The sequence below is a fragment of the Priapulus caudatus genome, unplaced genomic scaffold (assembly GCF_000485595.1).
Source record: "Priapulus caudatus unplaced genomic scaffold, Priapulus_caudatus-5.0.1 Scaffold183, whole genome shotgun sequence".
Lineage (NCBI taxonomy): Eukaryota > Metazoa > Priapulida > Priapulimorpha > Priapulimorphida > Priapulidae > Priapulus > Priapulus caudatus.
In genome coordinates this window covers 357,186-379,363 of record NW_014577244.1, presented here as the reverse complement: position 1 = coordinate 379,363, position 22,178 = coordinate 357,186, and the positions used below count along the sequence as shown (strand labels likewise).

The following is a 22,178-nucleotide window of genomic DNA, read 5'->3' as shown; positions in this document are numbered from 1 at the left end:
GCGACCAACACCACGCCGCGACGCACGCACACACACAGCGCACAAAACATACAAACCATACAACGTACACATCGTACACACACACATACACACAGCCAGTCACACACACACACACACACCACAACACACAACACACACACACACACACACACACACACACAAACACACAACACACACACACAAACACACGCACCGCGCCACACGACCGCTCGCACATACACACACACACACACACACGACAACACACAAACTCACACACAAACACACACGTCGCGCGCACACCACGTACGCCGTACACACCACACCACACACGCCACGCCCACGCACGCACGCACGCACGCACGCACGCAGCTACACACACCACGCGCACACACACACACACCCACGCACGCACGCACGCACGCGCGCACCAACACACACACACACCACGCGCGCACACACACACACACACACACACACACACACACACCACACACAACACAGACACACACGCGCACACACACACCACGGGCACACCGCCCACGCACAGAACGCAACCACACGCACCACGCACACGCCACACGCACACGCACACGCACACGCGCACACGCACACGGACACGCCCACACACACACACACACACATCCGCAGCCACACAGCCACTGCCGGCGCGCAACACCAGTGGGTTACTAGCGCTGTCATTGTCCAACGTCCTCTGGCGCGGGGGGCCGCGTCACATGGCGAACGCCCACCGCGCGCTCGCGCGACGTCGCCGACGCCCGATCCGGCGTGCACTCTCGGCGTTTCACACAGGCACCGCGCGCAGGCCAATGCATCCAGCGCGCGGTGCGAAGGAGACGTCATGAGCGAGCAGAGAGCGGGGTAAACCTACCAGCAATGCGAGATCGTGATCGTGTTAAAAATATAGCATCTCGATAGCCGACGGAGTACGCTGTAGTAGTGAGCGCCACGGGATGGCGCAAACGGCACACGCCGGGTTAGACAACACAAACCCAATCGTCAGGTCGCGGGCAGTGCACGCCCGCTTTTCGCCGGTTGAACGAACCCGCGCGCGTTCTCACCGCGACGATCGCCAGCCACTTGCGACAGACGATACCGCTAAAACAGAACTAGCGCGAGCAGACCCGGAACAGCATCTGCGCCGTAACGTCGCTCGCAAATAGTCGAGCGGCTAATTATGTACATGGCCGCGTTGGCTAACGCACAGGCGAGCGCATGACTGAGCGTCCCCCGCCTCGCTCCCCGCCTGGCCCACAACCCCTATCTCCCTCGCGGGCCTGTTCGCCGAAAAGAACTGTTTTGCTCTCAGGCTCTGAATAGGATTCGCTGCGGTTGTGCGTAGAAGAAGCGAGAACCGCTGATCTATTTGATGGGTAATAGTATTACTATTACACAGAGGCCCCGCCGCTTCTAGCCAGCATTGCGTTCTGTACTGCAGGCGTTATAGTAAATGAAACTAGCTTAGTAATCACACCACATCAGCAAGGCATACCGTCTATCACACACACATGACACACACACACCCACACACAACACTACACACACACACAACCACACACCATAAACTACACACCCCAGCACACACACACACACACACACACACGCACGCAACGCACGGCACACACCCGGCGCCGCACACACACCAACACACTCACACACACACACACACACATACACACACACACACCACACACACACACACACACACACACACACACAGCACACATGACACACGCATGTGCCGAGCTCCACACGCACGCACTGCGCGCGCCACCCACAATCACGTCGCACACACACCACACAGCACCACGCACGCACGCACCACGACACACACACACCACACACCACACCACACACACATAACACGCATGGTCTGCGCACTCACACGCACCACGCGCGCCACGCACAACACACCGCACGCCACAACAGCACACAGCACACACATATTACATTTATATATTAATTATGTACATTTTTTAGGCTACGTCCAGTATAAGGAACAGGGTCGCATCTGCAATCTTCTCAAATATACCAACCTCCCATCAAGATCCAACCTTTCTGAATAAACTGACTAATTAAAACCTTCTGACTGATAATATAATTAATTAAATAAATAAATAATAATAAATAGATTAGCTAATTAACTATATACATTCATATTATATATTATATATATTATATATATATATATCTATTATTCGTTCGTTATAATTTTCATACTGTTTCAGCCGGGCTAGTTGTTGTACTTGGCGCCAGGTTCGCTGAAGTCGCTTGTTAGTTGCGTCGGACGTGACTCCGCCTCACGCTCAGCGCGATGTCGCTATAGCTGTTCATTAGCCTGCATCGCGGGCGCGACGGCCTTCCGCTGCGGGTCTCCGTCCGGAACAGGCTCTGTGCTAGGCGAGATGGGGGTACCAGGGCGGCCGGCGCCACGGCGCGATCGGCGACCGGCCAGCCGTTCGCGGGGTAAGTGGGTTGCGGCGGCGGCTCGCCGCTGTACTCCTGTGGAAATCCGGGTCGGCTTGCAGTGGTAGCCCCGGCGCCAGCGTCCGCTGTTCGTCACTGGAGTTCGTCGCCGGGCGGCGACCGTGCTCGACCTTCACGCGCGTTCCGACTTGACGCTGGCGCGTCATCGACGTAACCGACATGTTCTGCGCCCCGACCGACGCCTCTAGTTCTCGCCGACGTCGATTTGCTCTGCCTCGCCCGACGTCCGAGGTCGCATTCTTTGGTTTCTCGGGCGACGTCCATTTTCGAAGCATCGTCGTCGTTGTCGTCGCCCGCGAACCGTTTCGTCTTATGTTCTTGATCGTCAGCCGCGACTCGACGGGTCGCGACGTTCCTTCTTCGATGGCCCGCAGGCGGCGCTTGCGTCCGCCCTATCGTCTTTCCTGAAGTTACTTCTCGCCCGTCTCTTCGAGCAGCTACGGAGAGCAGAAAACAATAACCTCCATTACCGCGGGTGGCGCCGTCAGCAGCCGCCCAGCAGACGACGGCGACGACGTGGGGACGCAGCGTCGTCGCTACAAGAACTCCCATCGCTGACCGAGCAGTGTGTCGCGAATCTCGGCGTTGCAACCCGACGTCGCGCTGTGATCTCCGATACCGGTTAGAAAACTTGATTGCGTGCACGCAATAAACGCAGGTTCACTTCAACGCAGGCACTGCGCAGGCGTAACACGCGCAGTAAAGTAGCTGTACGTGGGTGAGCAAGCGTCAAGACCTGTAGCGATTCGCCCTGGCTGGGCTGCCGATTGCTATCCGTTATGATTGCAGGTGTGTAATCATATTCATTGCCTGGTAATCACTGGTTGACGCGCCTCGACTGGCTTTGGTAGAGAGAGAGGAGAGAGAGAGACTGGAGAGAGAGAGGGAGAGAGAGGGGGGAGAATTACGGAGGACGGTTGCCGCCCCACTGCTCTGCTTATTGCTGCTGCCTGTTGTGTCTCGTTGATTGTGCTTCTGCTACCGTGGTGGTGTTGTCGTCGCTGCTGCTGCTGCTGCTGCTGGCTGCTGCTGCTATGGATGAGGATCAGCTTGAAGCCATGCGCTGAGCGACTGCGAACAATACAGCGCCGATACGGTTACTGAGAGGTTACCGCGCGGCTACGTATCGCGGATAGATGGACCGATGACCAATGATCACACCAGCGACTCAACAGCACCTGTAGCTTCCTTAGTTACACTCGATCAGCAGACGTATACTAGCAATAGTTACAGGCTGCCCAGCACCTGTGTCGTCTAAGCGTTGTGTCGTGTAGCAGTTGTAACGACGCCGACGCGATAGCGCGCACGCGTATAAAGAACGCAGGTAAAACCACACAGAAGCTAGCTCCCTGTCTTACGCGGAGGCCTATACACTGTACGCGCGTGTCCCAGAGACACACACACGCGGAGAGAGAGCCTTCAGCGCGGTCGTCTGCCCAAGCGACTGCTTGTCGACTGTGGCAGCGTTCACTCGCTCGCCGCACGAGAGCGCTCGTTCGGCGAGGCGAGATAGGCGAGTTGCGATTGGGAAACAATGTATTATTAGGTCATTCTCGGCGGTATATGGGTCGGACATTGTTGTCTGCGCACCGTGGCCGCCGGCGTCGCATTGGCCTACTTCCGTGCAATCGTCCGCCGCTGCCGAGCGTGCGAAATAGACGGACGAGCGCGCGCGCGACGCTGGGGAGAGTCAACATCGCCACAGACAATACCCTCACGGAGTTGCGGCTTAGACCCGCTCAGCTAGAAACCCCTTGAACCGGGTCATGCACTCTCTCGTACGTACAGCCGGCGCAGACAAGATAATGGCGCGCGCATGGTGGGGTGGCGGCGGTGAGTGGAAGCAGGGGGGGGGGAATTACGACCGCAGCGCCATGGTTGATTTACGGCCCCGTGACCTGGGGTGTGACCTGCGCGCTGCCAGGGGCGCTCCGCAACGCTACGCCAACAAGCTGTTTCTTCAGCGAACTTTCACGTTTCGCGGGGCAACGAACGGAGCGTGACCGTTGACACTACCGGGTAACGTATATACGATCAGTCCCGGTGGAAATTACGGATGCGCAGTTTCCTGTTTTTTCTCTCCATTGCATCAATTAGAAAGGACAAGTCATGTGTAATGACAGGTGATATTACTTCACTTTCACGCAATATGTGAGAAACACAAAAACAATATATTTTTATGCAGGCTAAGCCAGTCGGCACGCTCCAGACACTTCATCGGCTATTGCGCTGACCGCACAACTCGGGCTCGGTTCCCGTGTCATCATATTTACCGACGCTCCGTTGGGAAAGTGAGAAATAATGTAAAGAAAACGTTGCGCGATGTTCAAAGAACCGCAACGATCTTTGATGACGTATCAGAGACGCCTTTACGTTTGTAAATTATCATTTCATTCGATAATAACTACATATATTGAAGCTGTTTAACCAGATCGTTACCGCTCGCTGTACCGATATTATAATGCTTGCAGCGCGGTGGTACCGTGTCTGCTTAGCAACGATATCAATGAACCAGCTATTGTGTAAACGTAAGGCCGCCGCGCCGCGTGTCCTGCTGCGTATGCAAGCGATTTACGCATGCGACGCATGTAACGTTCGCTGTAACTTTTTTTTTTCTTAGAGGATTACTCAGGAGGATTATCACCGCGCGCAGAAATTTCGTTTTTTATTTACATCCCTTCGCGGTCGGGTATAATATGCTGTTGAACTGTATAGCCGGCTCGCCCTGAACAAACGTAAGCGAATGACAGCCTATATAGGTGACATTCTTTGCCGAGGGTTCTATTTAACTGTCGTAGGTTATAGGGCTGTCAGCCGATGGGGCATAATATCGTATCTTATTTGGGATAATATAATAACCAATACTAAACAAGAATAACAAACAAATCAAATCGATCGTCCGAAATGGTTAATGGCGAAGGCAGGCGTTTGATTGACATCAGCAATCGCTTTCTCTCCTACATTAGCAAGATTATACAGACTAATAAGAATCTCAGTATACTCTGATAGATGACGTATGCCAAGTCAGAGAGGCTGACGTTCAGTTAGATAACGTAGAGATGTCACCTGTTGTCACTGAAGATTCAACGAATGATTCTGGGCGCTGCAGTGCGGACTGGTAGATCTGCTTCTTTGGCTCGTTCGCCAAGTTGATCGATTGATGCTAGCTAATCTGTTGAAAATAGGTCGCCAAACCCATCCTGATACTGCCATCGAACCAGCGCAGTGTTTGCTTTTGCCATTTTCGTGTCCGTATATGAAGTCGAATGTTAGGCCTACTCAATATTTACGTCCGGGCTGGGAACAAATAAAAATGGCGGCGGGATGGAATGTAAATTATTCAACCCCTGTCGTTAAAATTTGATATCAAGTACTAGTACACACTATGCAAATATTCAAATTCTCTTGTTCGATATCTGATGATAAAACCGCATAAATCTATAATAGATCTGTGTGGTGACGTGTAGACACTAGACACTGAATTCGCCGATCGTGTGTATTGAAACACGGAGTTTGCTTAAAAAAAAACCGAGTCTTATGTTAAACGATACTTTTATCGAACACGAACGCTCAATTATTTCTACCTTAATTTTACAGCTGCCAAAAGGTATTACATGATAACTGTGTGAATTCCTGAGTTTTTTTCTGGATTGCTGATTGCACAAATCCTCGTATTTATATAAATTTAAAATTCTGCTATGTGTCGCAACATAGCCATTACGGTCTGCAGTCACGCATAAATTTTTACGTTATTTGAGTTTCAAGGTTAATGTTCATTGACTGAAACATATGTTTTTAGACCCCCCCCCCACCCACACAACAGCAACGTACGCACGCACGCACGAACGCAGCGCACACATTATGCTAGCACAGTTAGTAGAGTTGGAGCTGCTTTAAGTTAATAATTGAGGTTACAGTGACTCACTAAAATAAGATAAATTGCCCGTGCGATTGTAATCATATGAGGGAAACATGCAAAATTCCAGCGAGGGCGACAGGTCCATTTTAACGAGCAGCTAGCAGTGCGAAAGGCTAGCTCCCCTAGTTTATTCTCCCAAGATCTCACCTAGTAGTATTATTACGTGGTGTGTCTGAATAGTCGTGTTTTATGTACATGATCGCTTCATTCGTGTGTTATAGCAGTACGCGTGCTTATGGCGCTACACAGCTGTAAATTGAAATCTGCATCTTGCACGCCGCGTGCGTACCTGTCAAGCATGTTCTGCTTGCATCTATGATAACGTACGACTAGCATATATATACGCTCGTACTATGCACTATTTGTCATAGGAGATTTCGTCCTATGACAAATATTGGCGAGCTCCACTTTGTTTTCGTAAAGCTGAATTCAGCCTGCTTTGCGTTCATATAAGCCGTCCGTAAACTCAATTATGATGCGCACGCACATACAACATATTTGTCATAGGAATGAATTCTTTCAATGACAAATAGTGTCATACGGAGCGTATATATATGCGTACGTCCGTATTTGTCATAGATGATAGCAGAACAGGACGTAACCTGTGGCTGCGATGGTTGGGGTGCGGCGCGTGCGTGTTAGGGCGACCAGTTCAGGCACGTGAAGCGCCTCCGCTCGCCGCATCTCATCATTGTCTGATCCCCCTTCAACGTGGCTCTGACTGCGCTCTGGGCAGCTTTTCTACCGCCAGCCTTCCCCTGTTCTGTGACACGATGTCGCGACATGTTAACCGCTTTTCGAAGCTCGCGTACGGTATTACTCAGATAAGCCATATATATGTTGTGGCCTGGGAGCTAGTAAAACACGTTGTTGGATGTGAATGTTCAGTAAGGCGGGATCGCAGAATGAGTGAATGGCGGGGCGGTAAACAAACGTGTGTGATCAAGATTAATTCATGTATTAGCTAGCTCTAGTAAACAACAACGCGACGACCTCATGCGCAGCAAGCAGCGACTGTAGCGGTCTCCATGCTTGCTACCTCCGTACGCCCTGGCACAGGTGATGACAGGGTATAGATGGCGGGCACATGCGTTAGATGCACCCGTTGTCGTGCAAACCAGACACATTATCTAGCAAGAGCTAATTAAATTACCTAAGGTTTAGTTGCTGATTTATATTATATATATATAGATATATATATATATTATCGCACTTAGTTAACACTAAACTCTTTAAGTTAACTAAACTTATAATGTTACGACCGTTACGCGCAACAAACCACGTGTCATTATGTCCGCACACGGAGGCAATCGCTCTTCGATCAACCTTTCGGTATATCCTAATCTTCATAATAATAATAATATATATAATGTTCAATAATTATATAATTTAAATATTTATTATATATATAATTAAATATTAATTTATATATATAATTAAAATATTAATTTATTATATATAATTATATATAATATTATACGAACTATTCTGTGTATATACCGTACGACGGCCGAGCTCCTCCGGCACCTCACAGTTCGCACAGGGGGGCGAGACTGTTGTCGACAGGATACCCTTTCGCTAGCAGGCAGCTCTTGCTCTTGCCATTGTGTCTGATGAGACGCTTCCAGTCCTTGGCGTCTCTCGTGCGCTCACGTACTGGAATACCGTTCGAGGTGTCAGCACGAGCGTTTGAACTGAATGCAGGGCCTTTACTGCCCTGCGCAGGGCTTTGATAGGTAAGCACAGCCTTGTTGCTGCCGCAATCTAAACCTCTCGAAACACATCTCGCCGTTCTGTATGTCAGGTCGTACGGCTTGACAAGATCCTGTACGGAGGACCAGTCTATGTGGTTGGGATTGGACAGGAAGGAAGAGCCACTGCGCGGTGCGACGTCGTCGACGTTGCCAGGGCGATGCACAGAGAGCAGCAGACTGGGTTCTCTGAATGTCGCGGTGGGCCTCGCTCTCAGTTCGCACGGTACTGAAACGCAGCGTCTCGCCGAGTAGCGGTCGCGCAGGAACACAATCTGACGTATTCAGGTTAGCGCGGGCGCCGGCTTCCTGTACCATCGCTTCCGGTAGCTGGCTAAGGTGCTCTGTCGTGAACAAGTCTGTCGCTATCATCGTTGATCAGGGATGGATGAAAGTCGTATCTCGCGGACCGGGGAGGGGTCGTCCAAAGTCATCGCATCGGTCGATTCTAAATTGTAGATTTGCTCAGTTTGAATCACTTTAGCCTGCGATTCGTAACGACGGTTATGTTTTCATTTGATTAAAATTATCTAAAATTATAATTAAAATTAAATTAAGTCCGAAAATCAGGCATAATAGGCATTCATTAATCCGATAACACATGGAATTATTGCATCTGGGCCACTAACTAACACATCTTTCATTCGCTCAGGGCGGTAGAAATATGTTCTGTTATCACGCGTACTATTTTACGAAAATACTCTTCCTAGACAGTACAGTGCATGTATCAACGACGTAGAGTCCTGCACGCTGAGAAGGTCCTATGCTCCCCGCGGGTATTATGCCGCGGGTACTACCCTGGGTACGGTCCGGTATACCAGAACTGTACCATGGTACTATCTAATATTGCCGACCGTACTCGCCTACTCTACTAACGGTCTGGAGTGCGCCTACGCCTACTCCCTTAACCGTAGCCCTATCCTAACCATATCAAATAGTGACCAGGGGTGGTACGTTTGCGGTATACCGGACCGGTAACCCAGGGCCTACGTATTCTGTAGTACCTGGGAGACATAGACCCTATGACCCTACACCTGGTCAGCTCTTTTCACGAAAACTTTTGGTAAGCCAGCTGTTGTTATGTAAATGTACATGCCGAATGACATGTCTGCCCATATATTATTGCAGGACATATTTTTGGAATATCGAGTAAAGCCATATTGCGTTTCTGGTGTTAATTTCGCTGATTTTAAATTAAACCCCCTTCCTATTCATCTATTTATAAAAAAATCCTTTACTTTAAACCCAGTTTTCCTTATACTTCATGCCGATTTTTAAAGCAGGAGTCGTTTGCGACAAGTGAGTTGCAATGTTTACATGCCCGCCGAGATTTTACACATCTCTGGGCGGTCGATTCGAGCTGCCTGGCCTATGGTCACGAATTCTTTATTACTTATAATTAAACAGATTGTAGATTAATACCCGGGTTAGAACTAGAGTAGCTATAGCTGTTTCTCATAGAACTGTCTTTTCCCATCCCAGTGTAACTATAAATATCAAAAACTGAGAATTTAAAATTAGTGGTATAAAAAAAAATGCAACATTTGGTAGTCACAGTTTACATGTAAAACATACTGACAGTAATCCGGAGATGACATAGAAAGTGTTATACGATTTAAGGAACATACACCTTCTTTAACCAAATTTTAGCTTTTGAATTTTTCACTTGTGACATTGTAGCCTCATACATCCAGGCCATGTATTTAGAATTCTACTGAGCAAACCGGGCCAGGTCAATTCTTTTCTAACAGACAAGGTCAACAAAAATCCAGTTTAAACCCTCTCTTGAGGGTCAAAAGGTATTCCGACACTTATCTCTCGCGATGTCAGCAGGAAGGGACATTTCATGCCGTCCTTTTCAATTAAAGCCATAAAAAATGCTAAGGGTCACCGCTAAAAAACAAAAAAAAGTTTTTCAAATCGCCGCTCCCGTCAGACCAAATTCTGTCCTCAGAAATGGGGTTAAAAAGTCTGCCCATGTGCCCACTGACCTTTACTGTGCTGGACCTCCAATCTCTCGCACCCATAATATAGTGATGGTTATTGGGAGTATAGTATTTTATAGTGGGAGTTTTTAAGAAATGGCGGCCTACCATTGAGCTAGTACACCGACTATCAGCGGTAGCTTGGCGCCTGAGGAGTGCGAAAGGCCCGCTCTCGCGCATTGCACTTGCTGCCGCACCAATTTGGCTGAATATTTTCACTTCGATAGTCGCCCGTCCCTGCACGCATTTGGACCTCCTAATACCCCCTATACCATTTAAAGTATTAAAGGAGTGAATGTTCACACCCTCATTTATATAGTACTTCTTCTGTGCGGACACTGTCATGGACACCATATTGACCCTCTTATGAACCCCAGCCCCTTCGGATTCATCCCTAATGAAATGCCTCTGCTCTGCCTTTCAGATTTACCCCTCCCGTTGGCCGAACGTATCGTAGTATCGCTATCTTTCGTTTTCTGATTATATATGCTTGGCTCTGATAAGAATTTGTGGTGCTCCCAACTTAGTTTTATGTAAAGGTATATACGGGAGCGTATCTTACAAGTGACCCTTTTGAAAACTGACCCGCAATAGTCTTCTACAGGAACCTGGAACTGTCCCTCGAGTACTACACTACGAGTAAAACTTACTGTGGCGATGTTGAGGTTCGATTGCGGTGAACGGCGAACTTCTTTCTACCGCTATCGGGCGGTAAAACTCCGGAACAATGAACGCGACGCCATGACGGGCATCTATAGCCAAAGATAGCTAAGCTTCAGCTTCGCCACCGTGCTCAAGTTAGTCCAGTCCAATTAGCCCTACATCCAAGCACGGACATCATGCGATTCTTACAAGCTGCATACTGGACTATGCTCAGATGCAGCTAAAAACTAGGGATCTCCCGGACAACGGCAAAAATGTTTAAATCTGCATGTAAAACTAAATTTATATTGCCTCGTGTCAAATCCTGTACGATGTTATTGCTTAAACAATATCCTCGCCAGAATCCTTGCGCCTTGGGAATGGACAGAATATTTGGCAGCCGACCGTCTGAGGCTGGACGAAAATGCGGCCCGGCCAGGTCATTTCCGTTACCCGTGGGCAGAGGATAACGAAACCATATCCAATTGTGCCAGTAAATATATATATTTCGTCGACCCCGTTATTTTTAGTGTGGGAGCAACCACTCTCCTCGCGCCCCCGGCTCGCCGCCAGCACGACCAGTTCTATTCAATGTGGCCGCTTTCACATCAGATCAGGCAGTGGGCAACTATGGTCGCTGATGAATGTCGGAGAAATTGTTCGAATGTCTCGACCTTGGCTAACATCCGTTCGGTCTAGAGCTGTAGATAAGCCGGATCCGCTTTGATTTTTGCCAAATTTTTTCCGTCACACGTCGAAAAAGTTTGTGGTCCACCCCCGATATTAAAAAGGAGGCCCCCCTCCGCTTAGAAGCCATGAACAGGATGTACATGTTACTTCGTATGATAATTATGTAAAACCGCGCTGTGCATCAGGAAGCAAAAGTAATTTGAAAAACAACGTCCATAACTCCGAGAAGCCCTAGAATCTCGCTCAGAACTTGAAGGAAAATGTATAGCAAATAGAAGTAACAGGTTACTTCTGGCTGGAGCTGCTTGATCCGGTACCATAAATTTACATATTCATACCATCTGTCCAATTAGAGTCCCAGTGTTATATCAAAGTGCCATTAAAGATTTGGAACTGAATGGTTACTCTCCAATATCGACAATGTCGAACGCCATATTCAAAAGTTTCAAGAACTTCAAAAACATCAGATGCAGTACAGTTTTACTTTAACCCTTACAAAAAAATTTAGCAATCCACAAGAAGCGATCGCACACATCGATTGCCTTTGCGATTTTGTTAATAAGACAATCGACAAGCATAATCGAGGACTGATCCAAGCAATCGACAAGCAATTCGAGCACTGACATCCTAAGCCAATCGGACAAAGCAATCGCCAAGACTGATCTCCTAGCAAATTGAGAACTGAATTCATTAAGCAATCGACAGCAAAAGTTGCAGACTGTCGTAAAAAAGAAACTGGGGAATGTAAGCAGTTGGGCTGGGGGAAAGCCTTATAGCACCCTGAGCATCTATGTTATCATGTATCACTATTTCTAGTATTAAAGCATATAACTTCTAAATAACAAGCATGTTGTATAATTATATATAGCAACAATCAACGAAACAAAGCTCAACCAATAGCAGCGACTCACTTACAAGGCCCCATGTTTCTTGACTTGAACCTACGAAGAAAAATCAACGCTACGCGGTAACGGTCAAAGCCGTACCTTCAACTGATCTCGAAGCTACGATTTACGCGGTAGTCCATGCGGTCGCTTCCCACCAACAAATAATGCCGTTGCGAAATTAATTTCAATGATTAATTAATCGCCAGCCTTAATGAGATTACATAGTGTAATTATTAATTATTTAATTAATTAATTAGCTGGCCTACACTAGTTGATTTGGCGATTTGATTGCTCCAGTTCAGATTGCAACATATTGAAAGCAAAACAGGTTATACACCATAGCATTAAGTTTATTCTGTTTATTATACACGTATACTAAGTACCGAGTCTGTTCTATAGTTAAGTGTATAGGAGAGAGTCAAGCCATTATCAAGTAATCAGGCGAATTGTAAAGCAAATCATCGATTGCTTAAATGGATCAGCGAATGGGTCCCTGAGAGCCAACCTGGATTCGTCATTGATGCGAATAAGCAATCGTCGATCTCTTGCGGGACCCTGATCAAAGAAGATCAATTGATTTGCTTAATAATCAAGCTCAATGGGTTGCCAAGAGGATAGCGCTTAAATGATCCATCGGGACCTTAGATAAGGCCAATCCGGGGAGCTTGATCGGGTGACGAATGCGGAAGAGCGCCGTCTCGCCAGCCGATGTGGTCCCCCCGCGGACCGAGCTACTTATTACCCTTGCCATCGATGATGCCCCCCGGTACCTGTTTGCTTCAAATACAGGCAAATTTCAAATAAGATAAGGCGATTTATCCCTCTGCCAACCCAAATTGAGTTGCGCTTCATTTGAAGCACTCGTTGATCGCTTTCGTTGGGGACTTGCTTACAACTTATTCTGTAAGATGATGGGTAGTGAAGTAATGAATGCAGATTGGGAAACTAGGCCTTATATTTCATAATTACTGTACTAAATTAGAATTTACAATTTTAGTAAATGGGTTTTATTAGTTTAGCATACTCATAACTATATATTTAAGATTACTCTTAGATTCAAAAACATTAGCATTTCGGGCTATAGTTCCTTCTCTTCCGAAATCAATTTTCCACAAATTGACCTTTTTAAAGCGAGGCCTAATCCGCCGTGAAACGGTAAGATATTACATGGAAATGAATAAAACATTCCATACTAAAGCTAACTAAAAAGCGCTTCCCTCCCAGATACGCCGAGCCGATTACCCATGATTAAAATCCGCGGCATTGCGGTTTATAGTAACTTGCGTAATCTGTTACTGGCCGGCCTGTGCCTTCGCCACGATTCAAGCGATCGGCGCCATTGTTTTTTTTAGACACTCGCGGCCGCTGGAGGCTAACACGACGTTATAGTCTCTGTTTTAGTATGTGGCTTTGACTACTCGGATATCCGCCGGGGAAGAACACCTAAACCCCTGATATGGATCCGCCCGGTATGTTAATAGCTTCAGCTACAATATAACCTGAAGAAATTGTTTTTCTCTACCCGCCCCGCACCTAAGGCTTCGGACCGGAGTCCTCCTCCACCAAAAACCCTCGGGCGTTCGCAAGCCCGTTACCATCGATCCAGGCAACTTGAATAACATGGAGGGAAATGAGGTCAGGCAAAAAGCCTGCTCGCCTTGATTTGGCTGATTTGGCCGTCGTACAGCTCTTCTGGATTTGCAGGGCGCAACGATTTCCGTTGTTTCTTGATGCGCGGGCTGGAGAAGCAAGTGCGGTAACAGGCGCGTGAAGTGGAGTGAAGCCAGAACCCGAACCGCCTGTATCAATACAGGTTAGGGGGAACCACGCTCTTGTATTACTTTTCCGGAATGCGCTTTTCTTTAATAGCAATCGATAGTGAATCTATCTGATGGATTATATGTGCCAGATAGATAGATGCCAAAGTATTCAGCCCGTATTGGTTTTATGACACACAATTGCCTTCCGGGGGAAAAACCACTCGACTGCTAGCAGTACTTTAGCGGTACTAGTAACTCATTGCCGGTCGTCCACACCGCCACTCGACCACATTCAATCCGGCATAGAGATTTTCCACCGTTTGGCGGAAATAAGGAAATGGTGCAAGTGGGTTTTTGCACCCGAAATGCAGAGTGCCAGAGGAAGGGCAATTTGTTGTAGAGAAAGTGGAAATTCAGCACAATCGTGAAGTAGGCTCAGGCCCTGGTCCGCTCTCTCGCCCCGCAGTTTGGCGTCCGACGAATAAAGCTGACTAGGCCTTACTGTTATAGCCATAGGCCATAGGGCCTTATCTGACTTTACTGTCTAAGTTAGCTCAGTCCTTACATTTAAGCTTAGTGAATACATAAAATTCTTGTCTTATGATTGACATTACGGTGTATTTTAAGCAAGTAATACTGTAAAACGGGGCTTGCTACTTAGCAGTAAAATCTCCGTGCGTGTGTGTGTGCGTGTGCGCGCGCGTGTGTGTGTGTGTGTGTGTGTGTGTGTGTGTGTGCGTGTGCGCGCGCGCGCGTGTGTGTGTTTGCGTGTGTGTGTGTGTGTGTGTGTGTGTGTGCGCGCGTGTGTGTCTGTGTTCTGTATGTGTGCGTGTGTGCGCGCGTGCGTGTGTATGCATGTGTGTGGATGTTTGTGTGTGTGTGTGTGTGTGTGTGTGTGTGTGTGTGTGTGTGCGCGTGTGTGTGTGTATGTGTGTGCGCGCTCGCGTGTGTGCGCATCTATGTGTAAGAGAATGTGCGCGTACATGCGTGTGTGCATAGACGCGGTTGCGTTTCTTTAGGTCACAAGCGGGCAGCGATAATAATACCAGGGAACCGGCGAGTGCGAAGAAATGCCGCAATTGTGTTTCCCCGTGACCTCACACCTTCAGCGTGTGATCTCCTAATTTTCGGCTTGCACCCGCCTCTATGTTTAAGCCTCTTTGTCTGCGCTGCGTCATCTGCGAAGGATTTCCCCTCTGTGGCGTTTATAAATCATGCTCAACGCGGAGCGGTAGCGAACCGCAACAAAAAATTATAACTTGTTTTCGATTATAAGTCACGACTTCGTGAATATATACGGTTATAAATCCCGACAATCGCAAGGGTTGAGTCAGGTCTTCGCAATTAGCCGATTAGATGTACAAGTTTGTAGATTTGTCTCTGAGAACGGTAAAGGTAATTGTAAGGACTGATACAAAATATCTTGCTAAAATGTGGAAGGAACGATTTTATGGCAGATTTTCTGTATTAACGATCGAGAATAAATCTTATGAGTATATGATAACACATTATAGACAGAAATTACTGCAGCGGAACTCTTTCACGGACATTTTTCTAGACACCGGGATTGGAAAAAATGTTGCGTCCATAATAGAACACATTGTTAAAATCTGTTCTGGTCTTAGGGTAAAAGCTTTTTTTGTGTTTTCCGTGTCGCATCGATTAAAAAGCAAAATGTTAGGATTGGAAATAGTCTTGTGTCGAAGAATTGCGCCTTTTATACGAGCTGGTAACTCGCTCCCTTTGCCGGCGGGTGCTATGACAACGCACCCTGCGTCAGTGCAGACAGACGCTCACCGGCTGAACTATGCGTTTTAAACATTTAAAGGCTAATGCGAATATTCGATCAGCAAATGAGAGCACGTTAATACAACGTCGCGTACATTAGCGTATAATATTAACATAAAATAAAATGTCTTGAAATTTATTCAATTTTCCAAAGCGGTGATTTGCAACGCTAATTTCCAAATCACCTCAATTCGTCTCATTCGTTGGCGTTCGGTCAGCCACGACAACTACAAAGACGCCTGGACAACATCGCTTCAACCGTGGAAATTATTACAGATTTGAGAATTCTGGTATATTTAAACAGCGCAAGCGTCGGCAAATGACTTAGCTTACATTGTGGTAAAATTGCTTCAAGTGCGAGCCTTTTTGGTTGATTTAAGAATCGTGGTGATGTCGCAACGTACATGAGTACGACAAGTCCGTTTGCTATATCAAATCAACGCAACTGCAAACGCGCCGTTGTAAACTAACTTTACTTGTTTCCGTTGTGAGAGTTATCTTGGCTTTTGGAAGTAGGATGATGTCGAGCGAAGAGCGCGACAAATCAAGTCGACATGGAAGGAATGCACGCGTAAACGCGAGGGTTGAGATGAACTAGTTTCGATCGCTTCGAATACGATAGGAACGATCTGGTGATCACGTCCGCATGATTGCCTACATTACTCATCAGGTATATAAATCTACCTGGAGATGCTAGGGATGATGACGATGGTGCCGATAGGCGCGTATACTCGTTCGTCGGCAGACGCGCACGCATCGCTGCGGCGAGAAACTGTTCAACCTACATATCGGTAGTCGGTTCCCCTCGGCTGTACGTAATAGATGCGCTGGGCAGAGAGTGTACTTGTGACCTAGTAAACTATTGCAAAACGCGCTGACTGTATTCGATTTCCACATTGCAATCCGTCACGCAGGCGTATATCGAACACCACTTACCGACGCCACTCATTAGAAGTTCTATCTCATCGGCTTGCAGTGAAATATGGAGCAAACGTAGAGGCGACTGTCGTTGTTGCCTCGTCAATTGTTGGGAAACATTTCGTCATCTTCTTACTTTTTAGCGCGAGAATTGTTATTCTGTGGCAATGGGGGTATTGGTAATGTGGCCCAACTTGTGAATGAATACCTGCATTATATAATTAGATAGAAAATGAGTAAATAAATAGCCCAGCTGCATGAGCGGTGTCAAGGAATTGTGCGACTATGCCTCCGTTAACGGAAAGCGTTGTTACACTAAATCGTCCCCAAAAACGTATAACAAGATATCAACACGAAAACCATAATACACTAAATTGTATGTGTGTATGTGTGTGTGTGTGTGTGTGTGTGTGTGTGTGTGTGTGTGTGTGCGTGTGCGTGTGCGTGTGCGTGTGCGTGTGCGTGTCGTGTGCGTGCGCGTGTGCGTGTGCGTGTGCGTGTGCGTGTCGCGTGTCGCGTGTCGTGTGCGTGCGCGTGTGTGTGTGTGTGCGTGTGCGTGTGTGTGTGCGTGTGTGTGTGCGTGTGTGTGTGTGTGTGTGCAGCTGTGCGCGCGTGCGTGCGTGCGTGCGTGCGCATGTGTGTGTGTGCGTGTATATATTATATATATATATATACAACACCTGGTCGCTACTTGCTGTCGTCTACACACGCTACTTTACGCTGTGACAGAAACTAACGGCGCGTTCTTCTACATTTCTCGTTACAGTACGGTGGACGAGCCCGGCCTGACGGCGGACAGGCAGAGAATCCTGAATCACGCCTCCCGGGGCGCCTCTCTCCCGCCTAGCACCACCGCGGGAGAGCGTGGCCGCGCAGACGCCGACGGACGCAGCAGCGCCACCTACACTGAGTCGGAGCAGCTCGCCGAGGAGCTGCGGCTGCGCATGAAGGGTCTACAGAACGTCGGGCGCGGTGCGGAGAGCCGGTACGCGCATGCGCACGCCGACGCGCCGCCGCCGAAGCGACTGTCGCGCACGCAGGACTCGTATGACGTGAGTGCAAAGCGGCAGCGCGACTCGCTGCCTGCCTACGAACTGACGCGCCTGCCGCCGCACCCAGCCGCGCCGCAGTTCCCCATCTTCCCGTGGGCGGCGCCACTGAGCATGTCGAAGCTGTACGCCAGCCAGATGCAGGTGGCGGCGCAACAGCAGCAGCAGCAACACCACCAGCAGCAGCAGCAGCAGCAGCAGGAGACGCTGCTCACGCGCATGCTCAGTCAGCCTGACGCGGTTAAGGAAGACGAAGAGGTCGACGTCGTCGGCCGCGATCGACCGGAAGTCACGTCGCCGAACCGTATCTGCCCAAACTCGCGCGCGTCGACACCGCGCGATTCGCCCGGTGTTCATTCGACCCGATCCGACACGTCGAAAGGTGGCAGCACGTGCGCGGAGGGCAAGGACGGGCCGTCAATGACAACGTGGTCGGTTGCCGACGTCTGTGATTTTGTCAGCGCCATCGATCTCTGCTCGGAATACTCAGAGGTTAGCGGGGTTAAGTCGATAAGAAGATAATAAATAATATTATCATTTTGTAAATGTTTCATTTCTGCTTTAAAAGGACCGCGTTGCTTTTTGGAAGCGCGCCGTTTAACGAGAACGTCAGTCGTGCGTTTTTTTAAATATTATGCGCTCATTATATACACTCTGTTAATTAACTTCCCCGGGCTGCAGTGTAAGTACGGTGTATATAATTCTGTTAGCACGTATATTGCACATTTTGACTGCTAATTCTACAAAGCAACCCATTTTACTTGCTAGCGGTTTTCTTGTTTAATGTCTGGCATGGTTTATAAAAACAAAGACGACATTCGGAAAGCTGTGGTGTGTTTAAGAGTAATCTTCCCACGTCACCTAATTCCTATTCTCTTTTCAGATGTTTCGAGATCATTCGATAGATGGAGCAGCGCTCGCGTTGCTCACTGAAGACCACCTGATGAACAATATGGGCATGAAGCTGGGACCGGCTCTGAAGCTGCGAGCCAGCGTCAGCAAAATCAACAGCAACTATTGCGCCGTCTGCTCTCACTGCCTGCACTGCCACAACTCCAGGAAAGCCGACGTGTAGAACCTAGCTTACTTAATCGCCGCCAGATGACGCCGATGCACGCAGCCGCACTGCTGAACCAATTCCGAAAGTCAGCGTTTCAGAGACCTCCTTTCATAACAGATACCTTCCATCACCAGAGAGACCTCCCATCCTGGTTCGCTATCATCGTGGAAATACGGTTACAGCCACGAACCACCAGGATCGCTAGGGTCGCCGCCGGCTTCAGCATTACATAGTGCGCGGGGTTTTTATTTCTATAATGATGCATTCTTACTTAATAGTAATATGTAATCATTCGAAAATCGAAAAGATATGAAAGTCGGGCCATTACTTTGCCGAGTTTTTGAACAGTCAGCGGCCGCACATAACAGTACAATGATAGTATGTGTTTTAACTGCTGTGATAGCGCTGCTGCATTTCTTTCCTTCCAAATCGGTTGCAGTGTCCAATGTGGCAACGTCGTGGTAAAGAAACTGGGTTGCTTCTGTATTAGAAGGTTTCTGTGCATGCTGCAGCGTGACTGCATTCTGGCGGGAGGCGGACATCAACTCGACGACGAAGCACGCACGCGATACGCGTTACAATGTGCGCGCTCTCACCACCCACAAGTAGACGCATGCAGTCCCTATATTATATAGTACCTTACACCTCCACCCTGTGATTCTGCAGTCTTAAATCCAACTCAGGAACAATCGATGTTTTACGAAAAATAATACCGCTCGCCAGCGCGCGTGGTGCGTCGCAATTGTAATTTCGTTCTCACACGTTGCGATCGACGGTGTATGATAGGGGAAGCTCTATTCCTCCCTATTCCCAGCTTTCAAGCATGGATACCAATATCACTGCCTATAAGCTCATCTCAGATTTTCCTTTATACCCGATGTAGTAAATATCTCTATAAACTTAATAGTTCGCCAGTATGAAACCAAAGCCAGGGACAGCTGTGATAGACAGGAGGGTGTTATCATTGTGTGATAATTATGATTGAATCCTCATCGAAGTTACTTTTTTTCAATTTGTAAGATAATTAAAATTAATAATAAATTAATTAATAAATTAATTAATTGATTTTTTAATTAATAATTTGTACAGAGAGCAAGTTGTGAATACCGTGTACATTTTCTTCGTTTGCGCTCGAATTTACACTACCGCGAGCCGCGTAGTTACAATAGCTTTTTACAGTTCGGAGACGTAGCAGCGTGTACGCGCCCATAGGTAGCAGCAGCATGTAGTTGCGGCCACGCCGAAAGATATAGATCGACCATAGTTGCCCCCTCGCCACGTAGACCAAAAGCTGCTGACACGAACGCCGTGTATAGCGAATGTCAGGAACTAGTTAACCGTTCATGTGCACGACAGGTTCACACGCACATTGCTCCGGGTCGGGTATCGTAATTCGATCAGGAATCAGTAGGGTTGATGAACGCCGAGCACTGCGGACGAGTATAGTTCAGATCTCAAATGTTCAGAGATAGCTATAAGGCAGCCTGTTACGCAACGTTTGCACGATAGAGTTGTTAGTTAGTAGAGTAGAGTTTAGATAGTTGCGTTGTTGTTTCCATCGTTATGTGTTGTCGGATGTAGAGCAGTTCTGCCAAAAATTGCGGCGATTGTACTTGTATTAAGTAAAACTCGTACGTACATGGAGAACGATGTATGATTGAACTCGATAAACATGTTTATTTCAATTAAATATCATTGCAGTGATGATCAATATTTTGTTATATACGTTTAATAGTATGAGATATCAAAGAGTACACTCCATGTGTGTGTGTGTGTGTGTGTGTGTGTGTGTGTGTTCTCTCTCTCTCTCTCTCTCTCTCTCTCTCTCTCCAAAGAAGTCGACGCGCGTCAACCAGTGATTACCAGGGCAATGATATGATTACCACCTGCAATCATATACGGATAGCATCGGCAGCCCAGCAGCGAATCGCTACAGTCTTGACGCTGCTCACCACTACAGCTACTTACTGGCGCGTGTACGCCTGCGCGTGCCTGCGTTGAGTGAACCTGCGTTTTTGCGTGCACGCATCAGTTTTCTAAACGTATTCGAGATCACAACGTCGGTTGGCAACGCCGACGATTCGCGACACTGCTCGGCAGCGATGCGTTCTCGTAGCGACGACGCTGCGTCCCACGTCGTCGCCGTCGTCTGCTGCGGCTGCTGACGCGCCACCACGCGGTAATGGAGGTTTTGTTTCTGCTCTCCGTAGCTGGCTCGAAGGACGGCGAGAAGTACTTCAGGAAAGACGATAGCGACGAGAGCGCCGCCCTGCGGGCCATCGAAGAAGGAACGTCGCGACCCGTCGAGTCGCGGCTGACGATCAAGAACATAACGGAAACGGTCGGCGGCGACGACAACGACGACGATGCTTCGAAATGCGCGTCGCCCGAACAACCAAAGAATGCGGACTCGGACGTCGGCGAGCAGAGCGAAATCGACGTCGGCGAGAACGCGTCGTCGGCGCAGAACATGTCGGACGTCGAGACGGCCAGCGTCAAGTCGGAACGCGACGTGAAGGTCGAGCAGCGGTCGCCGCCGGCGACGACTCCAGTGACGACGGACGCTGGCGCCGAGCGGCTACCCTGCAAGCCGACGCCGATCTTCCACAGGGAGTACAGCGGCGAGCCGCCGCGCTACCACTTACCCGCCGAGCACGCTGCCCCGTCGGCCGTGGCGCGGCCGCCCTGGGTACCCCCATTCGCCTACACGAGCCTGTTTCCGACGGGAGACCCGCAGCGGAAGGCGTCGCGCCCCGGGATGCTAGGCTATGACAGCTATAGCGACATCGCGCTGAGCCGTGAGGCGGAGTACGTCAGACGCAACTACAGCGAATTCATGCGAAACCTGGCGGCCAAGTACAACAACAGCCCGGCTGACAGGTATGAATTATAACGAACGATATATATATATATATATATATATGAATGTATATAGTTAATTAGCTATCTATTTATTTATTTATTTATTTATTTAATTAATTATATTTTATCAGTCAGAAGGTTTATTAGTCAGTTTATTAGAAGGTTGGATCTTGATGGGAGGTTGGTATATTTGAGAAGATTGCAGATTGCGACCGTTCCTTATACTGGCGTAGCCTAAATATGTACATAATTAATATATAATGTAATATGTGTGTGTGTGTGTGTGTGTGCGTGCGTGTGTGTGCGTGCGCGCGTGCGTGCGTGTGAGTGCGCCCATGCGTGTGTATGTGTGTGTGTGTGTGTGTGTGTGTGTGTGTGTG

The 22,178-nt window shown here is 48.3% G+C and overlaps 1 protein-coding gene across 1 annotated transcript in view; it reads left to right on the top strand.

Moving 5' to 3' along the window:
• Window positions 1-21,829, top strand: part of LOC106806859 — a 39,002-nt gene extending 17,173 nt beyond the window's left edge. Inside the window, exon 4 of the mRNA XM_014808994.1 lies at window positions 21,147-21,829. Within this exon, the coding sequence (XP_014664480.1) occupies window positions 21,147-21,829 (683 nt within the window). The remainder of the gene's footprint in view (window positions 1-21,146) is intronic.
• The last annotated feature ends 349 nt before the right edge of the window (window positions 21,830-22,178 follow it).